This window comes from Haemaphysalis longicornis, unplaced genomic scaffold (genome assembly GCF_048455015.1).
Source record: "Haemaphysalis longicornis isolate Haplotype H1 unplaced genomic scaffold, Haemaphysalis longicornis Haplotype H1 scaffold_3, whole genome shotgun sequence".
Taxonomy (NCBI): Eukaryota; Metazoa; Arthropoda; class Arachnida; order Ixodida; family Ixodidae; genus Haemaphysalis; species Haemaphysalis longicornis.
The window spans coordinates 57055150-57081621 of NW_027526335.1; the positions used below are offsets into that span (position 1 = coordinate 57055150).

Here is a 26472-nt window from a genome sequence, read left to right on the forward strand (position 1 = left end):
TTGTTTCGTTCCATTCCAGAAACCAAGTCACATTTGTTCAGGAAATACTTGTTTCGTTAAACGCGTCGGTTTTCTTTCCCTGTGGGCTCAGGACAGTGTTCAAAAAAACAATTTTTTGGCGAAACTAAAACAAGGGGCCAATCCTGATAGAAGTTCTCTCCCGGCTAAGAGGTAAACAGTATTCCTACAAAGTAAAAGAACCAAGACAACCAGATTACTTATTTTGCAAGTATACATGTCACGATAAGGTGATGCAACATCATGTAATGATGATGAAATAAACGTATTGTATTGTATTGTATTGTATTGTATGTTTGTCTGGAATTAAGAAAAACACCACTCCGAACCACCACCGTGCCATAATTTGTGTTGACTGCGGGGACCTAATTTTTTGCCCAAGATTCCGCGTGGCTGCATATTATAACCTGGCAAGCACTTGTTGTCCCTGAACCTCAAGTGTGCTCCAGTGATAGTCGGTGGTATATATAATGATGATACTAAAAAAATTAGGAGAGAAGAGTAAATATACGGCCTCTGTCCGACTAGCGCGGTAAATGCTTAAATCTAGAAATGGTGAAACAGGCCAACGATTCATTATCACAAACGTTTGGTGATTGTTTCCTAAAGTAACGTAACTACAACGTAACTGCCTTGTCCGACTGGTCTGTTAATTATAACGAGGTGGTCGTAATATTGTAGCAGAATGCGCGACGCACAAGCGAAAAGCAAGCCCTACTACAGCCAATAATGCTGAGCAGGCACTAGTATGCTGCAGTGTTTTCAGAATAAATGCATGTGAAGCAGTAAGACGCCACTAATCGAAGTGCAGCTAGCAATCGCGGAGGCGCCGTAGCGCCGCTGCCGAAATGGCGCGCGCGTGTGAGTCTGTGTACGGGGATGAGTAACGGGGCTGGGGTGGGCGACAACGAACAAAGGAAATGCGGAAGCAGAGTCTGCTTGTTGGTTTATGCGTGTACCGGCAAGATGTGTCTCGCATATACGTTTACAGCGCATGAACGTTATTTTTTCGCGCAGTGCACGTACGTGCTTTTCGCTGGTAGATTGTTTATAAAACGCCCATTAATCTTCGGCATAAATGGTTTTGTGTATAATAAGAAACAGTTAAGGCAGTACCTAATATTAACATAAGGTATAAAATCCCCCTATGCTGGTTGCCTAATTCAAAAATATTTTGATGGAACCCAGTAGTCGACGTCACAGTCACTGCTTTGGGGTTCTCTGTCGTGTAAAGCAAATTTAAGCTCCAAGATAATTGAACCAACAGCACGGGAAATATATAAAACAAACTTTCAGTCATGTGCGAAAATTAAACTGCAAGCTAAATTGCCGCAAAGGCAACCGTGCGATTGTTCGCAATGCTTCCGACAACCCGCGCGGCCGAAGGGTGTCCTCCTTTGACGTCATGACGGGCGCAACCAATCAGGGGCGTCAAAAGACGAAGAGCGCGCGTCTTTCAAACGGGGCCGCGCTTTTTGCAAGATAAATGCCACTTGGACTCATGCACGATAAATTTCAATGTGATATTCGGAATCAGCGCGCAAGAAACTATATAATTGTTAATCTAACTCAATTTTTTTGGAAAGCGCTTCAGCTTCCCTTTAAGCTCTATGCTGCACACCTCACGAGCTCCGAGTCTTGGGCGAGAACTGCTGGGTCCTGCCTGGGTTTTTTTGTTTACGACACAAAATTTTCCGACCAACTAGAGGCTAACGGCTTCTCTGTAAAAAGACCCGTGCCCCCTGCTGGTTTACTCCCAGCACTTCACGCCTCTGTTTTCTAGAACACTGTAGCAGGACCATCACTTGATTGCGTCGACGTCGTTTAACTAACTCCAATATGGCACCCAAAAAGTAATTTGGGGTTGTGCAGGGTGTTATGGCGGAGTACTACTGATTAACTTAAATCACCTGTGGACCTGTAATGGGAGCGGTAATCCTCACACGCAGGCGTTTATAAATGTTTTCCATCCTATTCAGAAGGGCAGCTGCCGCGACCGTGAATTCAAGCTCAGGAGTGCGGCGAAAGATTCATTCGTTCCCCGTTTCAGCCTTCGACGCATTGGTAGCCATACAATGCGCTTCCTGACCGGAAGTACTGGTTGACATCGTTCATACCGGGCTTATGTTTGCGCAACGAACGTCAGGACATGTTCGCGCAAATATTCTAGCCGCGATTCTAAAATCTGCAACAGTGGCCGCGTTACCTAATGTAGCATCAATATGTGACGTCTGTAACGTCCTTACTATGTAACATCAATAGGAATAGCAACACAGTGCCTCAGCAATATGTTTTGTCAGCAGGCTATTGTGAATACAACGCAAGAAACGTATTGTCGGCACAAGCACTGTGGAGCATCAGGAGCGTGGCCACAGCGGTGCGAGACAATATTAGCATACGACACCGGGCAACCGTACACGCCTTTTCCAAGCGGTTTCCAGGGACCTTCACCGCTTGCCTTTGCAACGCGGCCGCTGGACCCGGACTCCATTCATTCAAAATAGGTCACGATACCGTGTTCCGAACGGCCCACTCGGACATCGACAAGGGGCCCTAACTACGCCTCCTAAACTGGGTCCCTGGTAAGGCGATTCGCGCGGCGCCATAAATTCACCCCTGACTCCGTCCGACGTCGAAAGGCCAGTGTACGAACCGAAAAATAGGCGGACAGCCGCTTACGGCGTAGCCTGGGAGCGCCGCGGTTCAAAGGGCGGCGCGACGCCCGTTACGGCCGAGTCGTGTTCCGGCGAGTCTCATTAGGGAACGTCAGGCCAGTACTTTCGCTCTGCGCGCTCTTTCAGAAGCGCTACCGCCGGCCCACCTTCCTGTCTCCGCGCCTTACACATTTTTTTGCTCTCGCGAAGATTCCTTTTAATCGCTCCCGCGACAGCCTTCCGGCCCCCTTTCCGCAATCTTCTCTCCCCGCCGCGAGCTAAGCCCTGGCCGTTCCAGGGGCTCGGACCCAAAGCGGCGTGCAGCTGTCGCGAAGGGCGAGTTCGCGCCCTTTACGCGTCTCGTCACGAATGGCCATAAAAACGGCCGCCGAGCTCCTCGGCGCTGTCAGAACGGGGTGAACGCTCACACAATCAGGGAAGCCTGCCAAAACCGGGGGACGCGGCCGCGTGCGAGCAGGTGAGTTATTGCGGATACGGGGGAGACAAAGGAGCGCGCGCCAACACCCCCATCCCTGGTGTTGCCTGCCCAACGACAGATTAGCGGGCCTAGTGCGGACGTGTCGCCTGTGCGCTGGGGAAGGGGGTATCGCTCAGGTAACGCCGCCTTCCATTGTGAGGGCGTCTTCTTTTAACGTTATGGCCTCCGCAACCGCCGCTCGAACGCTGCTGGGAGAATGTGAGGACAGTACCGTCTCGGGCTAATTTCTTGGGACAAAGGGGCGGTTAATTGACCATGCGTGTGTCGGGTCGTCGCTGATTTGGTTCGAGCAGTCGCTGGCTCCAGCCAATAAGACGGAGTTGTAGTCACGTGATCGTGTCCCGGCACGAGCTACATTTACAACGATATGTAAGCTACAAGGAGGAAGCAGTGGACGGACACAAAAATGCAAGTATCTTTTTCTTTGTTACGGTCCTAGAGCACTACTCGCACCTTGCTGACACGGCTGTGGACATGGCAGGGTGTATAGGGGTAGATGTGGTACAAAGAAGGTTAAGCTGGAAAATAACGGCGAATGGGGCCTACATTGGTTACTCGGAGCAACCTGAATAATTCTTCATAAGCGCTCTTGCGTATGTGTATCGCCCTTCTAAACGGCTTTAACTGAACCTTTTCCGTGTGAATTCTTTTTTATTTTGTTTTCTATTCTTTTTTAGCTTGCCTGAGAGGTCCCACAACGTTGCACCCATGACGCGCGTCTCGTTAGTTTTCTGTCAGCTTCAACCTGCGTAGAAATCCCGCCATTCGCTACCTCTATTTCTACAGCGTCAGTACTACCTTGAACAACTACGGGATTTTTTTCTTAGGTGGTTGTTTTGTTGTCGTTGCTACCGCTGTCCGTACGTTCGTGCTTCGCCCACCCACAAAATAAGTGAGCAATGCCCTAACAGAGGAGATGAGAGCATGGTGTCACCGGTTTTGAGCATTGCGAAATACGTAAAACAGTTTGGTTGGCATCACGTTGTCATATAGGTGTTTGTCGGAAGTATGTACCATCTTTATAAATGAGAAAACCGCGCTCACCGTGACGGAAAGGTACGCACAGACGTTATTGTATAATATGTAGGCCTTCTAGATGCTCAAGAGTCATTTCTAGGTTCTTTTTATAGCAAAGCTGTCGTTGGCTAGAAGACTCGGGAAACGCATTGTAGGAAAGCTAGGTTGGAACGACCAAACTTACACCGATGAGGTCATGGGCCTTCATTTCTTTTATATAAGACAGCTTATATTCGTACGTAGAGCACTGCACGGACCTTATTCTAAGGGCCGAGAACGGCCCGAGCCCGCTTTATGAAGCCCGAGCCCGACCTGGTCCCGTAGCCCGTAGCTCGGTCCCGGCCCGGGCTTGGGCGTCCTTAATGAAGCTGGACCGGGCCCCGCCCCGGCCCGGGGCTGTCGTTTCAAGCCCAGGCCCGGGCAGGGCCACGTCATTTATTTTTAAGCATGGGGAGGGCCTGCGTGCGCGTCACCAGGCCCGGCCGCAGACGCTGAAGAAAATTTATCATATTTGGTTGAGTGTCATCGTATCGGGCAATCACACGGAGCATCTAGTCTGCACACAGTGTATAGCACGTCATGATCTGAAATACAAAACATTAGGGCTAACAAGTGCACGTACTTTAACTTACACCATCTTCAGTTCCCGTGTCACATCGGCGTAATCATAGCTCGTATTCTTGCATGAGAGAAACCATCACCTTTAATGACTAGATTCTCGGCAAGTTCGCGTGGTTGTCGCGGGCGAAAGTGGACATTGCTGAAATTTTTCGCTGCACGTTTCATCCCACGAGTATGTACGTTCATTTAGATGTTTTACCAACAGTGGTTCCTCAGTGGTGGTGTTTGTCTACCCCTCGAGTTCGATCCCCGGCCACGGCAGCCGCATTTTGACGGGTGCGACATACAAAACGCACGTGTACACATGGACATTGGTGCAGAGCTCCAGGTTGTCTGAATTAATCCCTTCCCCGCTGGAGCATTCCTCGTAATCGTATCTTTAGTTTGTTATACACCAAAATGTAAAATCTTGATGCAGCACATAAAATGCTATTACAATTACAGTATAGTGAGTATCAGACCTAGCAAAACACGTTTTTTTTTTTTTTCAAACAATGCGTACAACTAACACCAAGAATCGCGTAAAAATAAACTCAGAACATACCTTTTAATGCTCTTTTCTACATTTCACGTTGGAACTACTAACGGACGAGCCCATGAATTTAAGCCGAGTCCGGCCCAGACCGACGGCGCCGAGCTCGAGCCCTGCCCGGGCCTGTCATTAATCAACTTCGGGAGGTCAGGTCCGGCCGGCGGGCTGGGCCAGGCCGGAACTGCGCTTTCGGGTCAGCTCGGGTCCGTGCAGTGCTCTATTGCTACCCCCAAAAATGTCTTCGTAGCATTTGTGCACAGAAGTGAAGCCACCATTAAAAAAAAAAAAAAAAAAAGGAGTAAGCTTGGTTTTTGTAAGTTGGCTTTCTCACATTGCGGGTAACGCAGTGAAACATGCTCATAAAAAAATGTGAAGCGTCAAACGGCGTGCCGATACTAATGCGGCGTCCGACAAACGCTCCCGCGAAACTACGCGTAAGCGACGTGCGGAAACCGACGATGAACATCGTGAGTATGAGAATTCCGCAAAGCGCTTTCGGTGCCGAGGTGCTAACTTGGAAGAGTTCAAGGGCCCGAACTGCAGGTTCCGGTGAGGCTTTCTCGATCTTCATTTCGCCTCAAGCTCCAGTGTTGGCGACAGACTCGCACTATGAAATAAACGCTTCAAATAGACGTTGTCTAGGAACCATTTTGCTGTTACAGATGGCGACGCCAACAACGGCTGTTTACCTCAATGGGAACATTTAATGCTTTCCCGTTAAAGATCCCAGAAATATCAAGGGACGCTGAATTAATGCCAAAAATATGTAAACAACGCCAAAACAAATTCTTTTTCTTGCGTTTGGGGATAGGATGGCAAGTCTCGTATTGATGGCTGGGTCATCCGTCCATCAACATGTTCTTACGGCCCAGCCGATTGATGGCAACCATTGATGGGCAACCAGTGACGAAACAACCGAAAAGGACGTCTCTTCTAGCTTCCCTACCTGAGGTTAGCTTACTTCCCATTACGACGTCAGTTTCCGTGATTTGATTGCAAGTGACATCAGTGAAGAGATGCCACAGTGGCGGCGCATTTGAAGGTTTAACCGAGGGAGATTGAAAAAGGGCGATAGTAAACACAGAAACTATTCTGAATGTTATCTAAATCATGCGAAGGATTTGATAAGAAGCGACTGGTGTTTGTCGTCGTATGCAGCTGCTCTCAGTATAAAAGCGAGAAATACTTCTTAATAGTTGTGAGAACTGAAAGACTCAGTTACTATGTCAAAATGTAGTTATATATCAGCACGAGAGGACTAAGTAATGGCGATTGATAGCAATGTTTAAGGGGAGGTGGAGCGGTTTTAGTACTGCAAGAGAAGTTGATTCGCAGCAGGTGCACAGTGAATGCTTTCCGTGAAGGAAATATTTTCGCACTACCTGCACTAAAAGCGCCACAATACGCAAACAAAAGTGGCCCGATTCCCGACCCCCTGAAAGGGTATTCACACGGCGTAGCGTTTCAGCAGAGAAATTCGAGGGAGGTGACGTCACCGCAGGCGGACTTCCGCTCGGCCAGCTCCTACGCTCACATGGAGGATGTGTCTGTCGGACGCATAGAGATAATATACTGACTCTAGAGGGAAAGCGCGCCGCTGAGCCAATGCATTGGAACCGTACGACACACAGTGGCAGATATGATACAACGATTTGAAGGTTGCTAGCTGAGCTTTTGCTTACTAAAAACGGCGAAAGCGATGGGTTGTAATCTGGCAACGTGCTACTGTGGCGCTTCCGCGTCCGGTTAGCGAAGCATGCCGGGATCAATTGTAACATGGCGGCCCGCTGGCCAGGCGGATTTTGTGTGGGCGGCGTCGATAGCATTGCGTAGTTTATCTCCTGTGGGTAGGCAACCAACGTGTTTCCGGTTTAGCGTGTGACTTATATGTACTGAGACTATTTGAGCAATATGTGGCAACGCTCACATAACACTTGCGCACAAGCTCGAATGCGACTGATCGCATGCGCGAGGACGCCAAGGAATCAGCTGATCCGTACTGGGGCGCACAGAAAAATCAATCTCCGTCATGATCTCCGTGCATTTTCACGCTGTGCCGCTTTATTTGCCATTCTGTAACAATATGCGAGTCGCTCAATGCTTTTCAAAGGAAGCAAAGTGAACTGTGGCTTTAGCTGAATGTGAAACCTTTATTGACACACACACAAAAAGAAAAACGTTATCTTATGGGCCAACGCTGATATTGCCGGTGAGTCGCGGCCCTTTGAAGCACAGGAACAAAAGAGCGCGGTCGATCGCAGGCCAACGGAGTGGCAGAATGCACGCCAAGGGAGTATGCGAAATACAGTCGGCGGCGTGTCCCGTTTTCCTTTCTGTCTGTATTCGTCAAGTTCAGGCTGCTTTCCACCACTTCAAAGGGAAAGCTTGCGGGAATGAATGGGCAGTATTGAATGGCAATAATTTGCTGCACAGAGCGCGCGAGGAGAGAACAATGACGTATTGTGACTGATAAAAAAACAGACCACATTTCGTTACCTATTTTTTCGTTCTACCTTCGCGAACGTTTGCGCGAACGTTCGAAGCACGGAGAGCTGTATGAAGTTCCATGAACAAAGCAACTTAAACGGAACGATTGTAAAAGCTGCTTTTATTTCTTTTCCAATGGGAACGATCGCTGGCTTCCACTCCGTAGCCTGTAGTGAACTTGAGGTAGTCAAGGTCAGATCGGAATCGCTGTTCCGGCGTCAGTTCAGGGGCAACAGATAGGGTGCTTAACGTGAAGCAACGAATGACAGCCTCGCAGGCGCCCGGAGAGGCAGTTGCTCAGCGCGTGCATCTGAGTTGTACCAGTTGTACACGTTTTGCACGCACGCAGACCTTAGCTCGAGACTGCACACACACACACTGCGCAATATACACCATTTTCCATAAGCAGCCGGGAAAGGGGGAAAATACTCTCAAACCAGTTCTCTCGGCGGCCGACCAGCGTTGCCTGTGCGCGCTGGGCTGTTAAAATCGCCCGGCGCGGTGTGCTCCGCTGCGTAGTTCAGGAGTATTTCGCACCGTGTGCTCAGTTTTTGCGGAACTTTCAACTGTTTTAGTCAATGCTGCGATGCAGTTCAAGGCGCAAACGTCGCTTGGCCAGCACTGCGCGGTGGTGGGTTATTGAACAACCAGAGAAAGCGAGAAACAGTAACTGACAGCACGCATGTGCACGACACTGCCTGGAGAAAATGCACTGCGGTCGCGGCATGTTTTTGCTGCATCGCTTCCCAACGCACACCGAGTTGAGATATCGGTGGATGCCGTTGATAAATCGCAACGACTTTGTACCAACGACCAACTCCAGGGTTTGTTGGGTGCACTTGGACGGCAAGCAGACGGAGCAAAATCCATTTATTACACGCAATGCTGCGACAGGGAACGGAACCCCCTGAAATGTTAGAAGCAACTTTATCTTTTACAATACAGCATTGATTGATTGGTTGATTGATTAATTGATTCATTATGGTGTTTAACGCCCCAACGCTTCATGGGTGATGAGGCGCGCCGCAGTGGAGGGCTCCGGGTTAATGTTGACTACCTGGGGATCTTTCACGAGTGCCGATACAATACAACATTACAATAACTTCTGGTTCCTTGTAGTCAATTTAAAATACCATATATTGTTTGTCATTACAGCCGATTGGCATTAAACAATCCCCTTTTCATTTAATCTAACCTTTAAAATCACGGCGTTTTGTTTACTTTTTTTCAGGCCAACGCATTACACTGCCAAACGATATGAAAAGATAACTTTCTCAATCGCACACTGCTGGTCGATAGCAGGATAAGCAGGCAGCCCAACGTGGAAACGCAGCTCGAGATACGCGTGAACGCTGCATTTGGAAAATAGCTCAACCTGTTCACAACGCGGTCAGAGGAAAAGCTTCTACTCCTTTTGCGTTGGCACGGCATCTAAAGTATTACAATTACAAAACAGTTACTGCTGCTCGCGTAAAGCATTTGTGGTGCAAGCAGCGGTTTTACAAAGGTGGGCTCCGAGAGACAGGCCACATGCGCTGCGCAGAGTTAGGTCAATCATGATCACGATCATGATCAACCAATATTAACTCGCCCGAACTTTGACCCTTCTGCTCAACCTTCGAATAGTAAGTTGACTGGTTGTGCGGTCGTGTTATTTTTCCGCCCAGGTAATTTCGTTTTGTCAGTAACCTTCATAATATTGCATTGCAATGTCAACAGCGTAGCAATCGCCTCGTCGAAAGTCCATCGCGAGCACGGATCACCGTGACCCACATATGCTGTGCGCGCTCCGCATTCGACGTCCGCGCTTCCGTAAACATGACTAATCGGTGAACATAACAAGCGCGGTGGCATTGAAAACACGTATTTACTCCCCGATATCGATTTCAATGTCAGTCGGTGCCATACCGGAACGTTTGCATCGCGGAACGGCGGAGCACCAGCGGCACCACAACCACACTGCTACTACTGCTTGCAACAGCCGGAGTCGGCATTTTCCACTCTGGCAGCACATTAGGACCTAAAATCCGTACGCAGATGCTAAAAACAAAACAGAACACACACACACACAAGCACTGCAACCGCTAACTTAACGCCAAACCACTACGGTTCACTCGGTAATGCACGGGTACCGAGCAGACGCACGGAAAGAACGGAGCACTTAACAGCCCAGCGCGGAGGTTTCGGCGGTCGCTTCATAGACGGCGCTAGCGGTCCGGTCAGAAAAAGCAAATGGCGGCGCCCACCTCTAGCAACATGGAGGAAAGAATACTCAGGAGAGGCCCCTAGCACCCCAATGCATTGCGAAAAGTGTGGAGGAAGTCACATGATTTTTCTTGAGCCCACGGACAATGTTGCTTACTTGTTTACAACTGCGGTGGCCAAATTTGGGCGAATAGAACGGACAAATTTTTAAGGCGCTTGGTATGTGGCTGCTTTGCTACGCTTGCAAACCAGCGCAGTCGCTACGACAAACGTTTTTAGATTAGGCCAGTTTGAAAACTCTGCCGTCGGAGGCGTCTGCGTTCGCCATCGCGCGAGCCTGTTGCTATGACGACGACAAACGCTACTTTCCCAGGCTTAAGAGCTGAAAAATCGTCCTTCTATCTCAAAAACGAAGGCTGTTTTTCGATTGAAACTTTGGGTGAGGGTTAGAATGGGCAAATTGAAGGCGAAATCAACAGCTTAGATGATGACATCGCACTGAGGAATTAGCGACGAAGCTGTTTTCGCTTCGAAGCGGGAGGGCAGGGCGACGCCATGTTAGTCAAATCAAACCGGAGATAGCAAAGGATGATGGGATAGAGTGCTGGGCTCCGTGGGCTCAAGTCATGGCGGGACTCGGCTTCACAAATGTGACGTCAGGGCCTCTCCTAACCTTTTCTTTCCTCCATGTCTAGCAAGGAAAATGGTGTATAGGCGCAAGGGCCTCGCCACTTCCTAGCGCACTTAAAGAAAATCGAAACCAAAACTCAACTACACATTCACTCTTTGTTCAATAATTAGAGCTTAATTACACTAAAAGATTTTTAAAGAGCTAGTTTTAATTACAGAAGCAAGTATTTTTAACTATTCTGTTTCAGCTCTTTGTTTTAGGTAAACAATTACGGAACAACTTTTTTGAAATCTGAATACAATTGCTCTGGCTACCATGGGAATTCTATCATGTCAGCGCCCACGATTCGTACGGTCTCGGAGCTCGCTTTACCCCCATGGTCGGACGGACATCAGTGTTTGCAGTCGCCTATCTCTAAAGCAGAGCTGCCGTAGCACCGCTGATTCCGCTACGGCGGCAATTTGTGCTTAAGCCTCTACGAACGGATCCTGTCAGCCGCCCGAAAATTGGCCGTGGACGCGATATAGGCGCTGCCGCGGGTAGAGAACGGCGCGCGACGCGCAAGGCAGTGAGTGGGGATGCGCGCTGGGAGCAGCCGGCCGGTCCTCCTACGGGCCCGCATACAGATGTTAGGCTTAACACTGCGGCGAATATTCGATTGCCGCTCTCGCAAGCGGCGCAGATGTCGATTTTTAATGCAACTTCCCATCACATCATTATCCCCTTTCTCGCATGTACAGCTCTGTTTGCGCCTGGTGGAGCGATAACAAGCTATCGCTCGAGCTACCTGCGCCGGTCTACGCCACTTGAGCGGCCGCGGCCGCCGCTCGCCCAGCGACCGTGCTATACGCGGCTCGCTCAGTGCGCCTGTCGTGTGCGCGACGCATTTTCGCGTCCATTGTAATAATGAGCAATAAAAATAGAGTGCCTGCAACCGCTCTAGACCTTGTGTCTCGGCCAGCTCCCCGCCGAGCAGACTAAATCCCGCCGCCTCCGCCGCCAAGCATCGGATCGTTTGTAGCTCGCAAGCAGAAGTGGCAGAAGCTCCGACCTCCGATGGGAGCGGTGCGCCGGAGAGAAACCGTGACGTAGCGGTCACGTGATGCGCACTTATAGGAGCCAAACGGCGGATTTCTCCTTCGTGTGAATACCCCTTGCGCGATGCCGGAAGATCGAAGAGCGCAGACCGAAATCGGCCGGCAGACCGGAACGGCCACCTGTGCCACGCTCTCCTCGCCGTGTTTTCTACGGAGGCTCGCCACAGAGTCAATGATACTCGGTGGTTTTTTATAACACTTGTTTGCACAATTTTCATGCTCAAAAAGTATGATGCTCAGAAAGTACGCACGAAAGCCAAACGAGGCATGTAATGCCGGGATGTTCTAAAGAAATCGGCCAGCTGAATATATGGATAGCCATTGCATTGCGGTTCTCGCTCAGTCAAAGCAAGTTCGAGCTCCGAGATACTTGAACCGGCAAATCTGGAAGTTGCAGTTTTGTAAAAATATTAAATCCCTGCTTGACTCCGCGGAGCCAAGCGCAGCTGCCGACCGATCATTTCACCTGCTTCCGACAGCCAGCGCGGCCGAAGTGTATTGACGTCATGAAGGGCTCGACCAATCAGAGGCATCAAAGAGGAAGCGCGCGTCCCCTTCGGCAGGGGCACTGGTTTTGAAATATAAACAACGTATGGACTCGCCTGTGAAAATTTTCAATGTGCTATCCGAAACCAGCATGTAAAAAATCAGACACTACTCCATCAAACGACGGCCATGGATGAACGCGAAGCTCTCTCGTGACGGTTCATCGCCGTCTTTACACAGTGGAGTGCAGGTTTTTTTTTTTAATTTTGCACGTCCATGCACCCCTCTCCAAGTCCAAACCGCTTCTACAATGTCGAAATGGAGCAATCGAATAGACGCCGGCTTCAAAACGCGATAAACCCAGGTTCGATTCCGGTCACAGGATACACGATCCACTTCGCCCGTTTTCACGTTACAGGCGCCATCAGTGAGAACACTACAGCTTGGTTTTAATTATTACAGTAAAACCCTGATTATACAACTTTATCGGGATCGTAAAATAAGTGTCGTAAAATGCGGGGTCGTAAAATCCGAACAAAATTAGTAACGCCTATAAATATTGTTCCGCAGGATGAGAGAGAGAGAGAGAGAGAGAGAGAGAGAGAGAGAGAGAGAGAGAATGCTCTTTAATGTGAACTGGTGAGGTCAGCCCTGCTAGGGACTAGGCTTGCTACACCAGATGGGGGGTGACTACGTTGATGAGTGGTGCATATCAGACATCAGGGTTACAGTAGGAAGAAGACAAACATGAAGCGTTAAAAAAAATGAAAAGAAAAGACAAGAAAAACAAGAGATTGCTGCCAACAGAGTCCGGACAAAAAAAATACAATTGGAAAGAAAATCGTTAATGGAAACGCTCAAACAAAATGAAAAGTAAACGGCGGGAAAAAAAAGTAACAACACCAACCCAAGAAAAATAAATAGATGAACGCCACAGTGCGAAAGAGAAGATATCGTGACACACTTGCTCTGTCTCTGATCTAGAGAGATTTGTCCAGTTCAGTCTCTCGTAGGAACTGGAGCAGAACTTTTGTACCTAAGGTACTGTCAGCACTATTGGCCCAGGGCCCAAGAAAATGAAAAAGTTCGAGGCTGCCTCCATGACGTACACGAGAGAGGGAGCTCGCTGCAGTTTTTCGCGCAGCAGCGTATCGAGGGCAGACGCAGACCAAGTGATTTACAGTCTCGCGCACACCGCAAGTCCGGCACAGGGGGGAATCTTCCCAACCAATCTTAAACTTAAAACTCCGAGTAAACGCCACATTCAGGCGCAGTCGGTGCAGAACTCCTTCACACCGCTTGTTGAGGCCGCGTGGAAAACGGAAGTCACAATGCGGGTCAATAGCATGCAGTGGTAGATACCTGCGGTGAGGGTCCTGCCACTCCGACCTTTGTGCAGCCCGTCCACTTGCGAGGATAAGGGCGTTGCTGTCCTCTCGGGAGAAAGGAAGCTGGGTTGTGTTGCTCAGCAAGTGGCCTGCGCTGGCGGCTGCGTCGGATCTAATATTGCCTTGTATGTACGAGTGACCAGGTACCCACTGAAGAATGATTGCATGGCCTTCGCGCACTGCCATTGTGTGAATTTCGGCAATTTCACATACAAGCTGACTGCGGTTGTTGTTAAGCTTTCGGAGCGCTTGTAAGGCACTGCGGAGTCGAGGAATATTACCCATTGCTGGGCATGATGGCCGCTGATGTAATGAAGTGCAGCCCTCACAGCTGCCAGCTCGGTAGCAGTCGAGGATGTTTCATGGCTAAGTTTTCTTTCGATAGTGCACCGGGCTGATGGGATCCACACGCCGATGGCGGATGAGCCCGGGCGAACCGAGCCATCCGCATAAACATGTGTGTAGCCTTTGTAAGTGCTGGAAATATACTCGAGTGTGAAGAACTTGAGCGCGGCCGCAGGCATGGCAGACTTTTTGCTAATTCCGGGTATCGTCGTGCAAATTTTCCATGGCGCCAGTACCCACGGGGCTACTATCGACTTTTGAGGCTGTTGCAAGAAACTCAATGTAAACTAAGACTAATGCTTTGTAGGGCTCGGAAACCATAATCAAAGAAAAGTAAATGCGACAAGGATAATGCAGTGCACGTGGCAGTCACGTTAAAACAAACCTTGTAGGACAGTCCACTGCAGAGATTCCTGCCAGCCAGTGCGAATTATGGCCCACATGATCACGAGAAACACATGTGGAAGCCTGTGAGCGTAACCTCGTTGGAGATTCACTGCTAAGTGGGATAGATGGACACCTGCACGGTTCCTCGGCGACCGCTACACAGCAACGGTCACATGTGATGCGTCCGACAAGCGCCGTGGTTGAACACGAAGCTCTGTCGTGATGGTTCTTTGCCTTCTTTACACGGTGGAGTGTAAATTTTTAATCTTGGACGTCCATGCACCCCTCTCCAAGTCCAAACCGCTTCTACAATTTCGAAACGGAGCAATCGAATAGACGCCGGCTTCAAAACGCGATAGACCCAGGTTCGATTCCGGCCACATGAAGCATTTTTTTGCTAGCGAGGAGAAAGGGAGAGCAATTGTGCGCACCAGCGGGCGGATGCTGGAGGGGGCAGAAACGAAAGATGAGACGGAGAAGAAAGGTATGGCGGAGAGAAGCGATTTAGCGCGAAACACTCCTGCAGCACTTTCATTTCGTCCCCAGTTGGTCGTACGCTCCGCGTGGGTCGTCGGGTAACGCGGGTAAGTCATGAAATCGCGTCGGATACCGAGGTTTTTAATGCATTGTTTCTACGGGGACGTCGCCGGGACTCCACTAGTCCGTCGTAAAACGCGGGTTGTCGTAAAACCCGCGGACATGTAACCGGGGTTCCCCTTATATAATCCTTATATAATATAATGTTTGATTGAAATGGAGAGAGACATCGGATTGAATTTGAGAGAGGCATCTGTAAATTAGACAAATAGGCATGTCATTTATACTATCCACAGCGCATTTCGCAAGGCGGTTCTGTGTTTCTCCTACTCTACCTTAAATCGTCGGGAAACGCCTGGGCCGAATCCCGGAAAAGTTATGTTCAAACATACCCAGTGCGTGGGTTATCTGTGCGTTCCTGCGGCAGTTGATGTTTTTGCTCCTGTGGTTTTTAGTGTTTGCGCGCTTTCTTGTTTGATTACATGCCTTCACTCACCTTCACCCTTCATGATTCCCATACGGAGTAGCAGGCCAAGCTTGCTGCTAGAAATGAAATGCATTGAAGTGGCTATTTGGACTTGTTGGTAGAACATAATTAGGGGGCGACAGCGCAGCTGGAACACGGACAGAAAGGAACAGATATCGACGCACACGAGCGCTGGGTCTCACTGATAGGCTCACTTCTCTGCTTCATTCAAGCTTTCTTTCTTTGTTTCTTTGTTTCTTTCTTTCTTTCTTTCTTTCTTTCTTTATATCTTTCTTTTTTGTTTCTGTCCTTCCTTTTTTTTTCACAGCACAGCTGTTTAGGTCGACGCAAATCCGTTCGGCGTAGACAGAAAACCCCGAGCACACGTGAGCGCATGCCTCGAGGCGACCACCCGATGTCCCCGGCGCCAGGCGCCGCACACTACCTTCGTGCTGTGGCTTTGTGAAAAAAAGAAAAATAACGAGCACACATGAGCGAATGCCTCGCGGCGACCGCCCGGCGTCGTCCAGGCTTGCGCGTGGGCTTACGCCACATGAGGAGCTCTCGCCTTCGTCGTCGTCGTGTAGCGACCGGCGCGCGGCGGGTCCGGCGCGCCGAAGACAGTCTGACGAAGTGGAGGTCTAGCGGGGGGGAAGGGGGGGCGCTAAAAGAGGACTTCCCCTATGCGGCTGTGTTGTCGGAAGACGTCGACGGAATGGATGACAATTCCTACTGAACAAAACATTTTAATGGTCTTTGCTTTACAGTGTCGTCCCAAACGGCTTTGCGCTTCTGCGGTGCGGCTGCTCCCTCTCTCCTGGGATCCGCGGTCAGCGTGGGGAGAAGCCAGGTCGACCCCCAGCTCTGCTGTTTCTCCAGCCTTGCACCGCTAGTGCAAGCTGCGCCAATTTTATTTTTTCTCTCTCTCTCACCCTGGATCATGTAGCCTAGTTTGTCGAGTTGTTGGCCTAGTAATGAGTATGTATGCTGTTGGTTTCTATATGGGGACCACTGTCCAGACTGGCCCGCATGTCGTACTCACCATCTATCATTTTGTGGTGAGGAAGGATTGTAGGACTGGATTTTTGAGATGTGCCCCTCTTCACAGAATACTTCTGTCTTCTTAGGTGCACAACTGGAGGCCATGCTATTCACATGTTCGGTAATGATGTCTCGGCTTCTTGTAGTGTATTGTGGAGCTTGTCCAAGGCGTCCGGTTGAGTTCCATAAGTTATGTTCCATAAGTTATGTCGACTGCGCAGAAAGTAGGTGGAAAAGAGTGATATTGCCTCCTAGCTGGATGTCCTTATCATCGAACTGGACGGTGCTCGACTCAAAGTCGCCTATCTTAATCCCATTGGGTAGCACGCTATCAGAAGTTCCCTTGAGGTCCAACACCATTATACCCCTGTGGGTTTTCCGGGTGGTGTTGTAAAATACGGCTTCCTTTAGTTGAAGGGGGTTGCCTTGAATGCTAACGTGTGGGCGGAAGCCAAGGTTGGTGAGTAGAAATTGCCCCATCCCATCGAGGAAGTTTTGGAGTCGGCAGACTTGCCCAAGCGGAAGGTGGTGGAAGTTGGTTTTTGGGTTTTGGTGGTCAGTGGTTTGCCTGGTTTTTGCATGAAGGACATTGTTGCGCGTTTTCATACTTCGGAAATGAAACATTGGCCCCAGGCTTTGTATATATGGTCAAGAAGTGAATCTATACCGGCATCCTCCAAGTTCCACAGGGCTCTGTAGGTTGTGGTGTCAGCGCTTGCTGAGCTGTTCTTATTGCTCGATGAAAAGGCTTAGTTGTAAGCAGAGTTGGGCTCATCCAGGCTAGAGTTGTGGTGGTGGAAATGGTGGTAAAACATTTATTTCTAGTGAGAGGAGGTTCACGCTAGAGAGCAGGAGAACGCCTTAGTCCAGGGTTCGTGCGGTGAATGCTCTCCTGCGTGCCCGGTCCACCGACTGTCGCTGTTCATCAGGGTCCGACCTGCGTGCGAATAATGAGGGCTGCTGGTGTGTTCTGACAAGTTCACGTGATGTGGTACAGCGTTGGATGTACGTTTCAGTGTGGGCATGCTGGTGGATATATGGTGCAACCGGTGTAGTTCGGGGGTGGTGTCTCAGATGTGGGTGTTATGCATCGCAGATAGAGAGTGGCCTGGTCATTCATAGGCAGTTGGTTCGTTCCTTTGTAGGCACTTAAAGGCTGGTAATATCCTTTCTCCTCCAACCTTTTCTTGGTGAGGTAAATCAGGTGACTAATAAGGTTTCATGTATGGTAGAGGGAAGTCAGCCGCTAATCCGTCATATGTCTTCAGTTTGAAGGATTTGAATAGAACCCGCAGATTCGCTGATCAGATTCGCCACAAGAATCTCCAGGTTTCCACATAAAAATCTGCAGGCAGACTACAACAATTAGAGCCGTGTGGTAAAAGGAGGAAGAGGAAAAACTTTATTTTGAGCCTGATATTTTTCCCTCTTCCTCCTCATCCTCCTCATCGATCGATGATGTTGATTTTGAAGATGGCTCGCTGATCGAAGGCACATAGCTGACGACGGTCTGCTCCACGATATTTACACTTTATTCAATATTTACAGCTAAGTTACAACAGACATCGCAGTACCATTGCTCGAGGAAAGCTCGAGACGATCCCGCATCAAGCGGGGCTCTCTCCCCTCTCTACAACAAACACCTTGGTTTTATTTTTTTTTTAAAACACGCATCCACGAAAGGCGGAACTGAAGAGACAGAGAAGGACACATAATGAAAATATATGGCCATTCCTAGGCCACACAGCCGCCACAGGCGGAGCTCATAATTAGGCAATTGGCCCACCCCTTGTCTCAAACTCCTTTCCCATTCCCCGCCAACTAGACGTCAATACTCAGAAAGGATTCGCACCAGAAACCGCGAGACGAAAAACAAACTAACCAAGTCTGACGCGTTGTTACACGCCCGACAAGGCCTACTCCCCGAACTCCACATGCCAACAAACGCCTGCGGCGTGTCGCCGCTTGTTTACCAAAGGTCGCCGCCGCCGCACCATGCCCGTTTCCAACCTACAACGGTTCTGAGAACTTAGGTCCAGTTGTCGCTCCATTTCCGGTCATCCGCGAATGCAAAACAAAACAGAGCGTGTTACAGCTTCAAAGAAAGCCGTCGCCGCCGCTGCCGCCGCCTTGACATTTCGCGTCTTCGTGACGAGTCCATCCAGCGATTTATTACCCGGCCGCTGCGCTGCCGCTACTGGTCCCGCGCCGCAGCCTGGACACTCAACGCGCCCGGTGCGAAACCACATGGCCCCCGCGCCTCGCATGCTTCCGAGAATTAGGGCCAACCGATTACCAGTTGCCGCCGAAGCGCTAAGTGGTGTCCGCCGCCCCGAGAGAAAGACAAAAAAAAAATGCACTCGAAGGAAGTGCTTCTATCTGCGGCGTGTCGCACCCCTCAGCCCATCTAGGCCGGCTAGTTGACACTCGGTCCGAGCCTCTACGAAAATTAAAGAAAAGAAAAAACATCCCAGGCCAGTCTTGGGAATTAGGCGAAGCAACCCCCAAACTTAACAGGCCCGCTTATATTGATGCATCCTCGAGAATTGCGCAACAAAACGCCAGAACCGAAGAAAGCCGACAAGGCTCAGTTCATCCTCCCTTTAGGCTACGTTCATACTCCGGTAAACGCGTACGCTCTTTTAGGCCTCTGTTTTCATTACGGAAGCTCTCTTAAGGTCGGCATCCCTTTTCTCCCTTTCCTCATGGTGAGGAGCAGGGGTCAGCGTCCGTGTCACTCTCAAGCAAGTGGAACATGGTTCCCGTTGTCACATCACACTCATCCCAATAATGCAGAGTTTCACGAATCGTCCCCGTACCTGCTTTATAAGCGTGGTAAAGGCGCCACTCATCCTTACGCCCCACGTGTTAGTGTTGACACCACTCTTTGCTGCGGCGACTCTATTACCTGTAACATGCAGTGCTGCTACCCTTACTGCGCAGGCATGGAGCAAGGAACAACGCAAAGACATGCCAACATTGTCTTTTACAGCGGAGCTGTCAGTGCTCTCGTCCGGGGTTTGGATTGTTGTGAGTTGGATATTTATGCCAGATGTCTCTCTCCCATCCCTCTCCATTCTTTCGGGACACGAACCTTGTTCATGCGTTACGCATGATTTTGGAAAAAGTGCCGCTCGGAAGCACCAGCTACCAGCTTGTGTATGCAAAGCTTGGACTGCCAGCCCTGCAGCGTAGCCAGATTCTGCGGAGCTAACAAGCAACTAATCGTTCAAAAAGAAGCCCCAAAAAATCCAAGCCGGCCTGCCCGATGGTGCAAGCCTGATGTCTCAGCAGAGCTGTGCACGTCTCACTAAGCTAAGCTCGGCGAAGACCATATGTCACTCGGAACCATTTACTCCGTGTGTATATACGGCGCTCGTCAGAAGAAGACCAAATCAAGTTAAAGTAAAGTATATAAGTGCTTTATTTGTACATTGCCCCTTTCAGTCTTCGTAAACTTCATCGTCCGCCGCAGCAACGTCTTCAACGAGCGCACCCTCGCCGTTGAAGACCTGCGCTACTTTTTCTTGTTCTCCTGGGCGATTGCCTTCTCGCCGCCTGGCAGCGCGGTGCGCTTCGTGATAAGCCACCTCTCTTTCCGGCGTCCGGATCTTCTTTGATCGCCCCATCCTTCGTGTGTACGGTACAAAGTCAGAAAGAGCTCTGCCGCCGCCGTCGCGGCAGTTCCGAGTTTTATGAGCGCGAATGGTTGCCCCTAGCAACGCGGAGCTAGTGACGTCAGAACCAGAAGACAGTCGGTTTTCTAGGGGAGGCTGTTTGCTCAAACGCTGTCTGGCACCTGCACTCAGTATTTTCTTCTTTTCTTTTTGCGAGCCCCTCACGTGGCGCAAACCTACGCGCAAGCCTGGATGACTTCGGGAGCTCCTCACGAGACGCACGCTCACGTGTGCTCGGTATCTTCTTGGTGTTTTTTTTTCTTTCTGTTTATCGACGGCGCAACCAATAGCTTGAACAGATATGCTTTCAAGACGCGGCGCGGCCTTTTGAAAAAGGCCAAAACAAACAAACAAACGGGAGTTCAGAAATGTTCGTTATCTTGAAAAAAGTCCAATAGATATAATTAAGCGAAAACTCGCTCAAATATGATTTGGGAATAAAAAAGTCACAACAAATGTTTCTATGTCTCTAAAATGTAAAAAGTTGTAAACGAAAGCCCTTATTTGATTTTTATTGTAGATACTTTTCATTCAGTTCAATGCACTATTGTCGGTTATGTTGATCACACCAGTACAAAATTCACTTAATTTCTGATTCTACAACGTATGCTTTGTTTCACACGTCAACCACACACAGTCATTGTCGTATATGTGCAACTCATCTGGAAAATCCTCAGCTCTCACTTTGGCTGAACCATGCATGCTTTTCGAGTTCAAAAAAATGCAATGTCCTTGCGGTCACTTGAAAGTCCCAGGAGTAAGTACATCAAAACTTGAGGGCGTAACTTACGTGGATGCCGCTAAATAGGTGGTCCTCCAGTCTGTTTTCCATCACGGTACTTCACCATGTGTGACAACACGCGCTCGACATCGGTACTTCTGATGGGCAAGGCAAACGACGAGAGAGCGAACCGTTTTCTTTTTTTTTTTTTCTTCTTAAAACAGCCCTCAACAATTGAATACGCCAAATCTAACACCTCTACCCACAATGTTCTTCAAGTTTTTTAATGAAAAACGTGGTTGTGAACGTGGCGTAGCAATAGCAATGTTACCGAAAAAAAAAACCGCGAGGAATCCCAAAACAAGCAACAAGCGGCTCAAAAAAATATACAAGCGACTCGGTAAAAAAAGAAGCCGAAGTCCGCTTTTTATAGGGAACTAGCCACCCAGCTGCCCCTATACAGCGTTCACTTCTTTTCCCTCCCCCGTTTCTCTCCTCCTTTATGTTCTCGCTCTCTCATCTCTCTTTCTTCCAACACAACCACCGTAATGACGTACAAGGTTCAACTAGCTTGTATAACGTTAACTGTGAATGTGCCCTATGAAGAGTTTCAGAAAACGTATACACTTCTTCGTTCTTGTTTTTCTTCGCGTTTTGCTTTTCTCTTCCATAAGTAATACAAAAGCTCATCTTTTGGTTAAGATTAACGGCTTACTCTTCAGACTGTAGGCAGTGTGAATGCCTTCATCTCATTTTTATTCAAATTAGGTAGCCTGGAGCAGCGAAAAGGATCTGTGGCAGCAACTGCCTGCTCCATCACGCGTCAAAATAAAAGCAACAAAACGCGTAAATAGTCACGGTGCCAGGCATTCTTTGTTTAAATAAATATGTCCAAATTTCATCGAAGGGATTCAAATGGAGTTAGACCTAAAAGCGGCGACGTATCGACAGAGCTGTTGGTGAACAAAGTGTCGGGCACGTTCCCAAAGGCGCGAGTTTTCAAATACCCGCAAAAGACAGCTAAATCAAAACGAGAAAGAGAGGCAGATGACCTACCAATGGCGGGCGTTTCATTCAGCGTAAGCAAAAGGCTTGGCCCACCCAAAACACTGCGGGCATATCCGAGCGCAATCGCATCGCCAGCGTACTCTGATAACTTTCACGTGCTTTACATCGAAGCTGAATCAAAGCATATTAATGAAGGGCAGGTTTAGAGGGAGCTTGCCACACATCGTTGAAGAGCAAGAGAGAGAGAGAGAGAGAGAGAGAGAGAAAGGGAGGGAGATTAGGCCTAAGCAAAGCCTGAAGTGCTAAAAAGCGGAGCGAAAGGGTTCTTTCAGTGGCGCTTTACAAAGCCGCCGCACTCACACACAAGAAGCGCACAGTCGTAGACCTGTCGCGACAGCGCGTGGTGTCTCCACACTGCTTGCCAAGCAGCAGCAGCAGCAGCAACAGCAGCAGAGGAGAGCGGTTCTGCGGCGGCGGTACACGCGGCCGCGCACCTGCCGGAGGCGCGCGCACGCGTATGTCATTCAAATTTGGCCCGCCTCGCAGCCGGAGCAGGAGTTCATTGATTGGGCTTAAGCGAGACGGGCAAGCGCGACATTATCGGCGCCGCGTGTAGCTCGGGCCGGGCAGCATCACACAAACACGCGTGCTGCTCGCGTGCTGCGCCCCGTCCGCTGCTGAAAGCTGTCGCCGTTGTTCCTTTTCTTGCTGCTCCTTCTCTAACGTGCGCCGTAACGCACGCGCCCGTCCGCTTCGCAGAAGGAGATGGCTGACACGTTGCGGGCTCCTGTGGCCGTCGCGCTGGTGGTCGCAGCATTGTTGGGTGAGTGCACGCATTGTCCCCTACAGGCGCGAGCGCGCAACCGAGCACGGGAGAGAAATTACAAGACGGGCTCACGCCTTCTAGGACACGCAAAGGCCTCCGCATAGATTGAGGGCATGTCCGGGTACGCTGTGGGATGTTTCAATCTGCTATGGCTCAACAAAAACGCAAAATTTGCCCAGCCGTTAACGGACAGCTTGCAAATATACTCTGAGAAATTCGGTATTTTCTTTTCATCTAAATGGATTGGCAAAGATTCGGCGAACGGCACGGGCGAGACGTACGATATGTTTGACAGCAAGCATCTGTTTCGTTCACGTTAACACATGAGGCTAGTTCATAATCTTTTATTGTTCGGGCGAGCTTTAAATGTTACCTTCCTGCGCATGCGCTAAATCTCTTCATTGCCCAAAGTCATTATAATGGGCTATTACTTTTCTGGCATCCAAGTTGTGACATACTGGCATGTAGTCAGCAAGTTTGTATAACCAACTTTCAAAAAAAAAAATACGGGCATATGTATTGTCGCATATTTTTGTGGTAAACTGTGTTTGTGTATAAAAAATCGTAAAAAACGCCGTAGTAGAAATTCTCGGATAAATGTCTAATCAGCGCTGCCATACACTCAGCTTCCTTAAAGTTGGCTGCACAGTTATACTTGACTGCATTGTTAAGAAGTTGGCTTCTCTGCTTTACACAAATTTATTGTTTGGGGGACATCTCTTCGGGACATTGCAAGTGGTCTGATATCAAGGTGTGAAGGCATTCGCCAATTATAGCTCCATAAGGCTCCACGTATTCCTATGAAGCGCTGCGCACCGAGCCCCTTGAAAGTCGGCTTTCAAAGGTGCATTGCTGAGAAGACGATTTAGCGGAAATATGAGCGGACTAGTATATCAAGTATAGGACGTTAACCACTCTACAGCAAGCCCATTTAAAGTCGGTTTCACTAATAAACACAAACGCTTTTCTGGGGAGGCACTTTTTCGGTGCAATGTACGAAGTCTGATATCAAAGCATGAAAGCCCTAGGCCATTATATAATTACCTGCGCAAGACCCCATGCGCTACAAAGCGCTACATACCGAACCTTTTTTAAAGATGGCTTCACTATTGTACAGAAATACATTGTTGGGAAGAGATACTTAGGAGCTGCATAAGCAGCCGTATATGAAGATATGAAGACGCTGAGGCCGTAAGACGCTGAGGCTGCACTTCCTTATGTGGCGAAAATTTGACACATCTAGCGTTAAAGACGGATGGACGAGTTCCCTCTGTAAGTCCGCGTAGAAATACTTAATAATAACGAGTATATGAAGGCAACATACCACATTGTTTCATTTCAAATATTTGGGCTTTGTAGTACCCTCAGCGTTTGTCTACCAGCTACAACGCGTTCCTCACTAAAAATTGAACCCGTTAAAAATTTTAATGCCTCCGCTTCATCGCATGCTTCGTGACGCCAGCGATGATGTATTAGAAGCAGGTAGTTTGAACGGAGATTTAGAATGTTGATTCCGCGTAGCATTCGAACGCTGCCATGCAACAGGAACCGGAAGCTACTAGGAGACCATGACACAACGCGCTTGGCTACCGTCGGCCTTCCTAGATAGCGTACCGATACCGCTCGTCGATCGCTCAGTTTACTTCTGACTGGGGCCAATGCGTGCCGTGGTTCATTTGCGCTTCACAGTAATCTTTCCTGAAACGTTGCGTATGACTCGACATACAGGGTGACATAATTAGTGGCAGTGTCGCTTATGTCAGTAGTAGTAGTAGTAGTAGTAGTAGTAGTAGTAGTAGTAGTAGTAGTAATAGTAGTAGTAGTAGTAGTAGTAGTAGTAGTAGTAGTAGTAGTAGTAGTAGTAGTAGTAGTTGTTGTTGTTGTTGTTGTAGTAGTAGTAGTAGTAGTAGTTGTTGTTGTTGTAGAAGTAGAAGTAGTAGTAGTAGTAGTAGTAGTAGTAGTAGTTGTTGTTGTTGTTGTTGTTGTAGTAGTAGTTGTTGTTGTTGTTGTTGTTGTTGTTGTAGTAGTAGTTGTTGTTGTTGTTGTTGTTGTTGTAGTAGTAGTAGTAGTAGCAGTAGTAGTAGTAGTAAAAAACGTTTGAGTCAGTGAAGTCTATGTCAGGCCGATGCTGTCCCAAAGTATCGTCTGCACAAGGGAAGGCGGGGTTTCGCAGCGTCGGCCGGCGGTATTCCCGTATCGGTGCACAACCGTACATGTTTAGGTGTTCGTTCGTAACTTCTATTGCTTACCCCGCCATTCTTACTGGTACGAAAACAATTTTCATTTATTTTAAAGCGCAAATAGCTCGCTTGCAAAGTTAGAATCTCTGTTATATGCATTTCATTTTATCGGACTCGGCCAATCGCACAAGCGGGAAACAGTTCATCATTACTAGTGCCGTGTAGTATCTGGTAAGTCGCATGCCCATTCTCAATCTTCCTCATTCTCTAGCTTATACGAGTGAACTTTGCTTTAAAAGTAGTATAGGTGTTGTTCTAACGAGGAAATTTTTTCGAATAAACCCAACTTACATTTTGTCTTCATGGCCCCTTTAAGCATTACCAACTCTTCATACGAGTAGAGCAGAGTAGAAAAGAGGATGTAGTGCTCCGTCAAGTTGCTGAGTGCAAATTTTTACCCTATTTTCCGCCATAACGGTTTAATAAATAAACAAACAAACAAAGAAGAATCTGAAAAGTGTACCCTACTAACTCGCCTGCTCTTGGCATAAAAGCGCCCGGCCTTCACTGTGTTTCCCTTTTTTACGTCTTACAACCTTATCCAAGCTTGTTATACCTACTTGGAGAAACGTCACGCGCGAATGCTGAGGCCGTGGTTTTCTACATAAAAGTATTCACTGTGTCACTATCTCTATTCAGAAGCTTCTCAGAACATGACCCGGCAACACTGAGATGAACCGTCCCCTATGAGCCGTCCCTTTCCTTGACGCAAAGTAACTGTGCTCGTGTTTACAGCAAACAGCGTGAAAAATTTCCTTAACACATCATGCGAAACCGCCGTTTCCAACCCCGTAAAGAATAAATCGTTAGCTGCTTCTGTCATACCGTAGTAAATGTTTCCGATAGGAAATAGAGTCAAATATCTCATTCCATCTTGTACGGCTTATTATTCTACAATTTAAAAAAAAATCACCTAAGGTTTACTTTGCCATAATTCACCTACTGACATTTCTCAACAACTAAGGGCACAAATTTTAGGCCCGTTATATCAATTTACTCGAAATCGTTATAGGCGATATAACCTCACGCACTGCATTACGAAATGTCCGAATTCGTACAACACTTTTCTTGCAAGACCTTACGCTGAACCTCGTCGTTTGTCTAGTTGCCTTCTTAAATCCCTTTCATCTGCCTTTTAAGTGCACACAAGGCTAATGAAGCCTATCAGCGGAAATTTATTATAATGTATAACTATTTATCTTGGCTTTATTTTTAACACGAACAATCAAAGGTGCGAATCCATACTTCGTTACCTGGAGGGCATGGGTATCTAATAAACTTCAGCAATGGAAAGCACATCAGGTGGAACCGCCCTTTCAAGCCCAGTGAGGCTTGAAAGGCCGGCTCCTACTTACAGGTGCCTCAATGGCGTGGACGTCGCACCGTTGACAAGTTGGAAGAAGGAGCTTTGAAGGTTTCCGTGACTGAAATCTACGCTCGGTCGGCGCGTTTAAGGGGAGGATATCCTCCATCTAGGTAGGCCGAGTCCTCCCCCTCCAAGCCCGTTACCGCCACGAGCTAGTTGCATTTACAGCATCAGCTACTGATGGAAAGTTTCCCGAAATCGCAGCTGGTCACACTCTATACAA

The 26472-nt window shown here is 48.6% G+C and overlaps 1 protein-coding gene across 1 annotated transcript in view; it reads left to right on the forward strand.

Annotated features, from left to right (window-relative positions):
* Window positions 1–3097: 3097 nt before the first annotated feature.
* The window catches only part of LOC144173263 (uncharacterized), a 59074-nt gene continuing 35699 nt past the window's right edge, over window positions 3098–26472 (forward strand). The window contains exons 1-2 of the mRNA XM_077701750.1: window positions 3098–3150; window positions 22577–22640. Of these exons, the coding sequence (XP_077557876.1) occupies window positions 22583–22640 (58 nt within the window). The 5' untranslated portion in view covers window positions 3098–3150; window positions 22577–22582. The remainder of the gene's footprint in view (window positions 3151–22576; window positions 22641–26472) is intronic.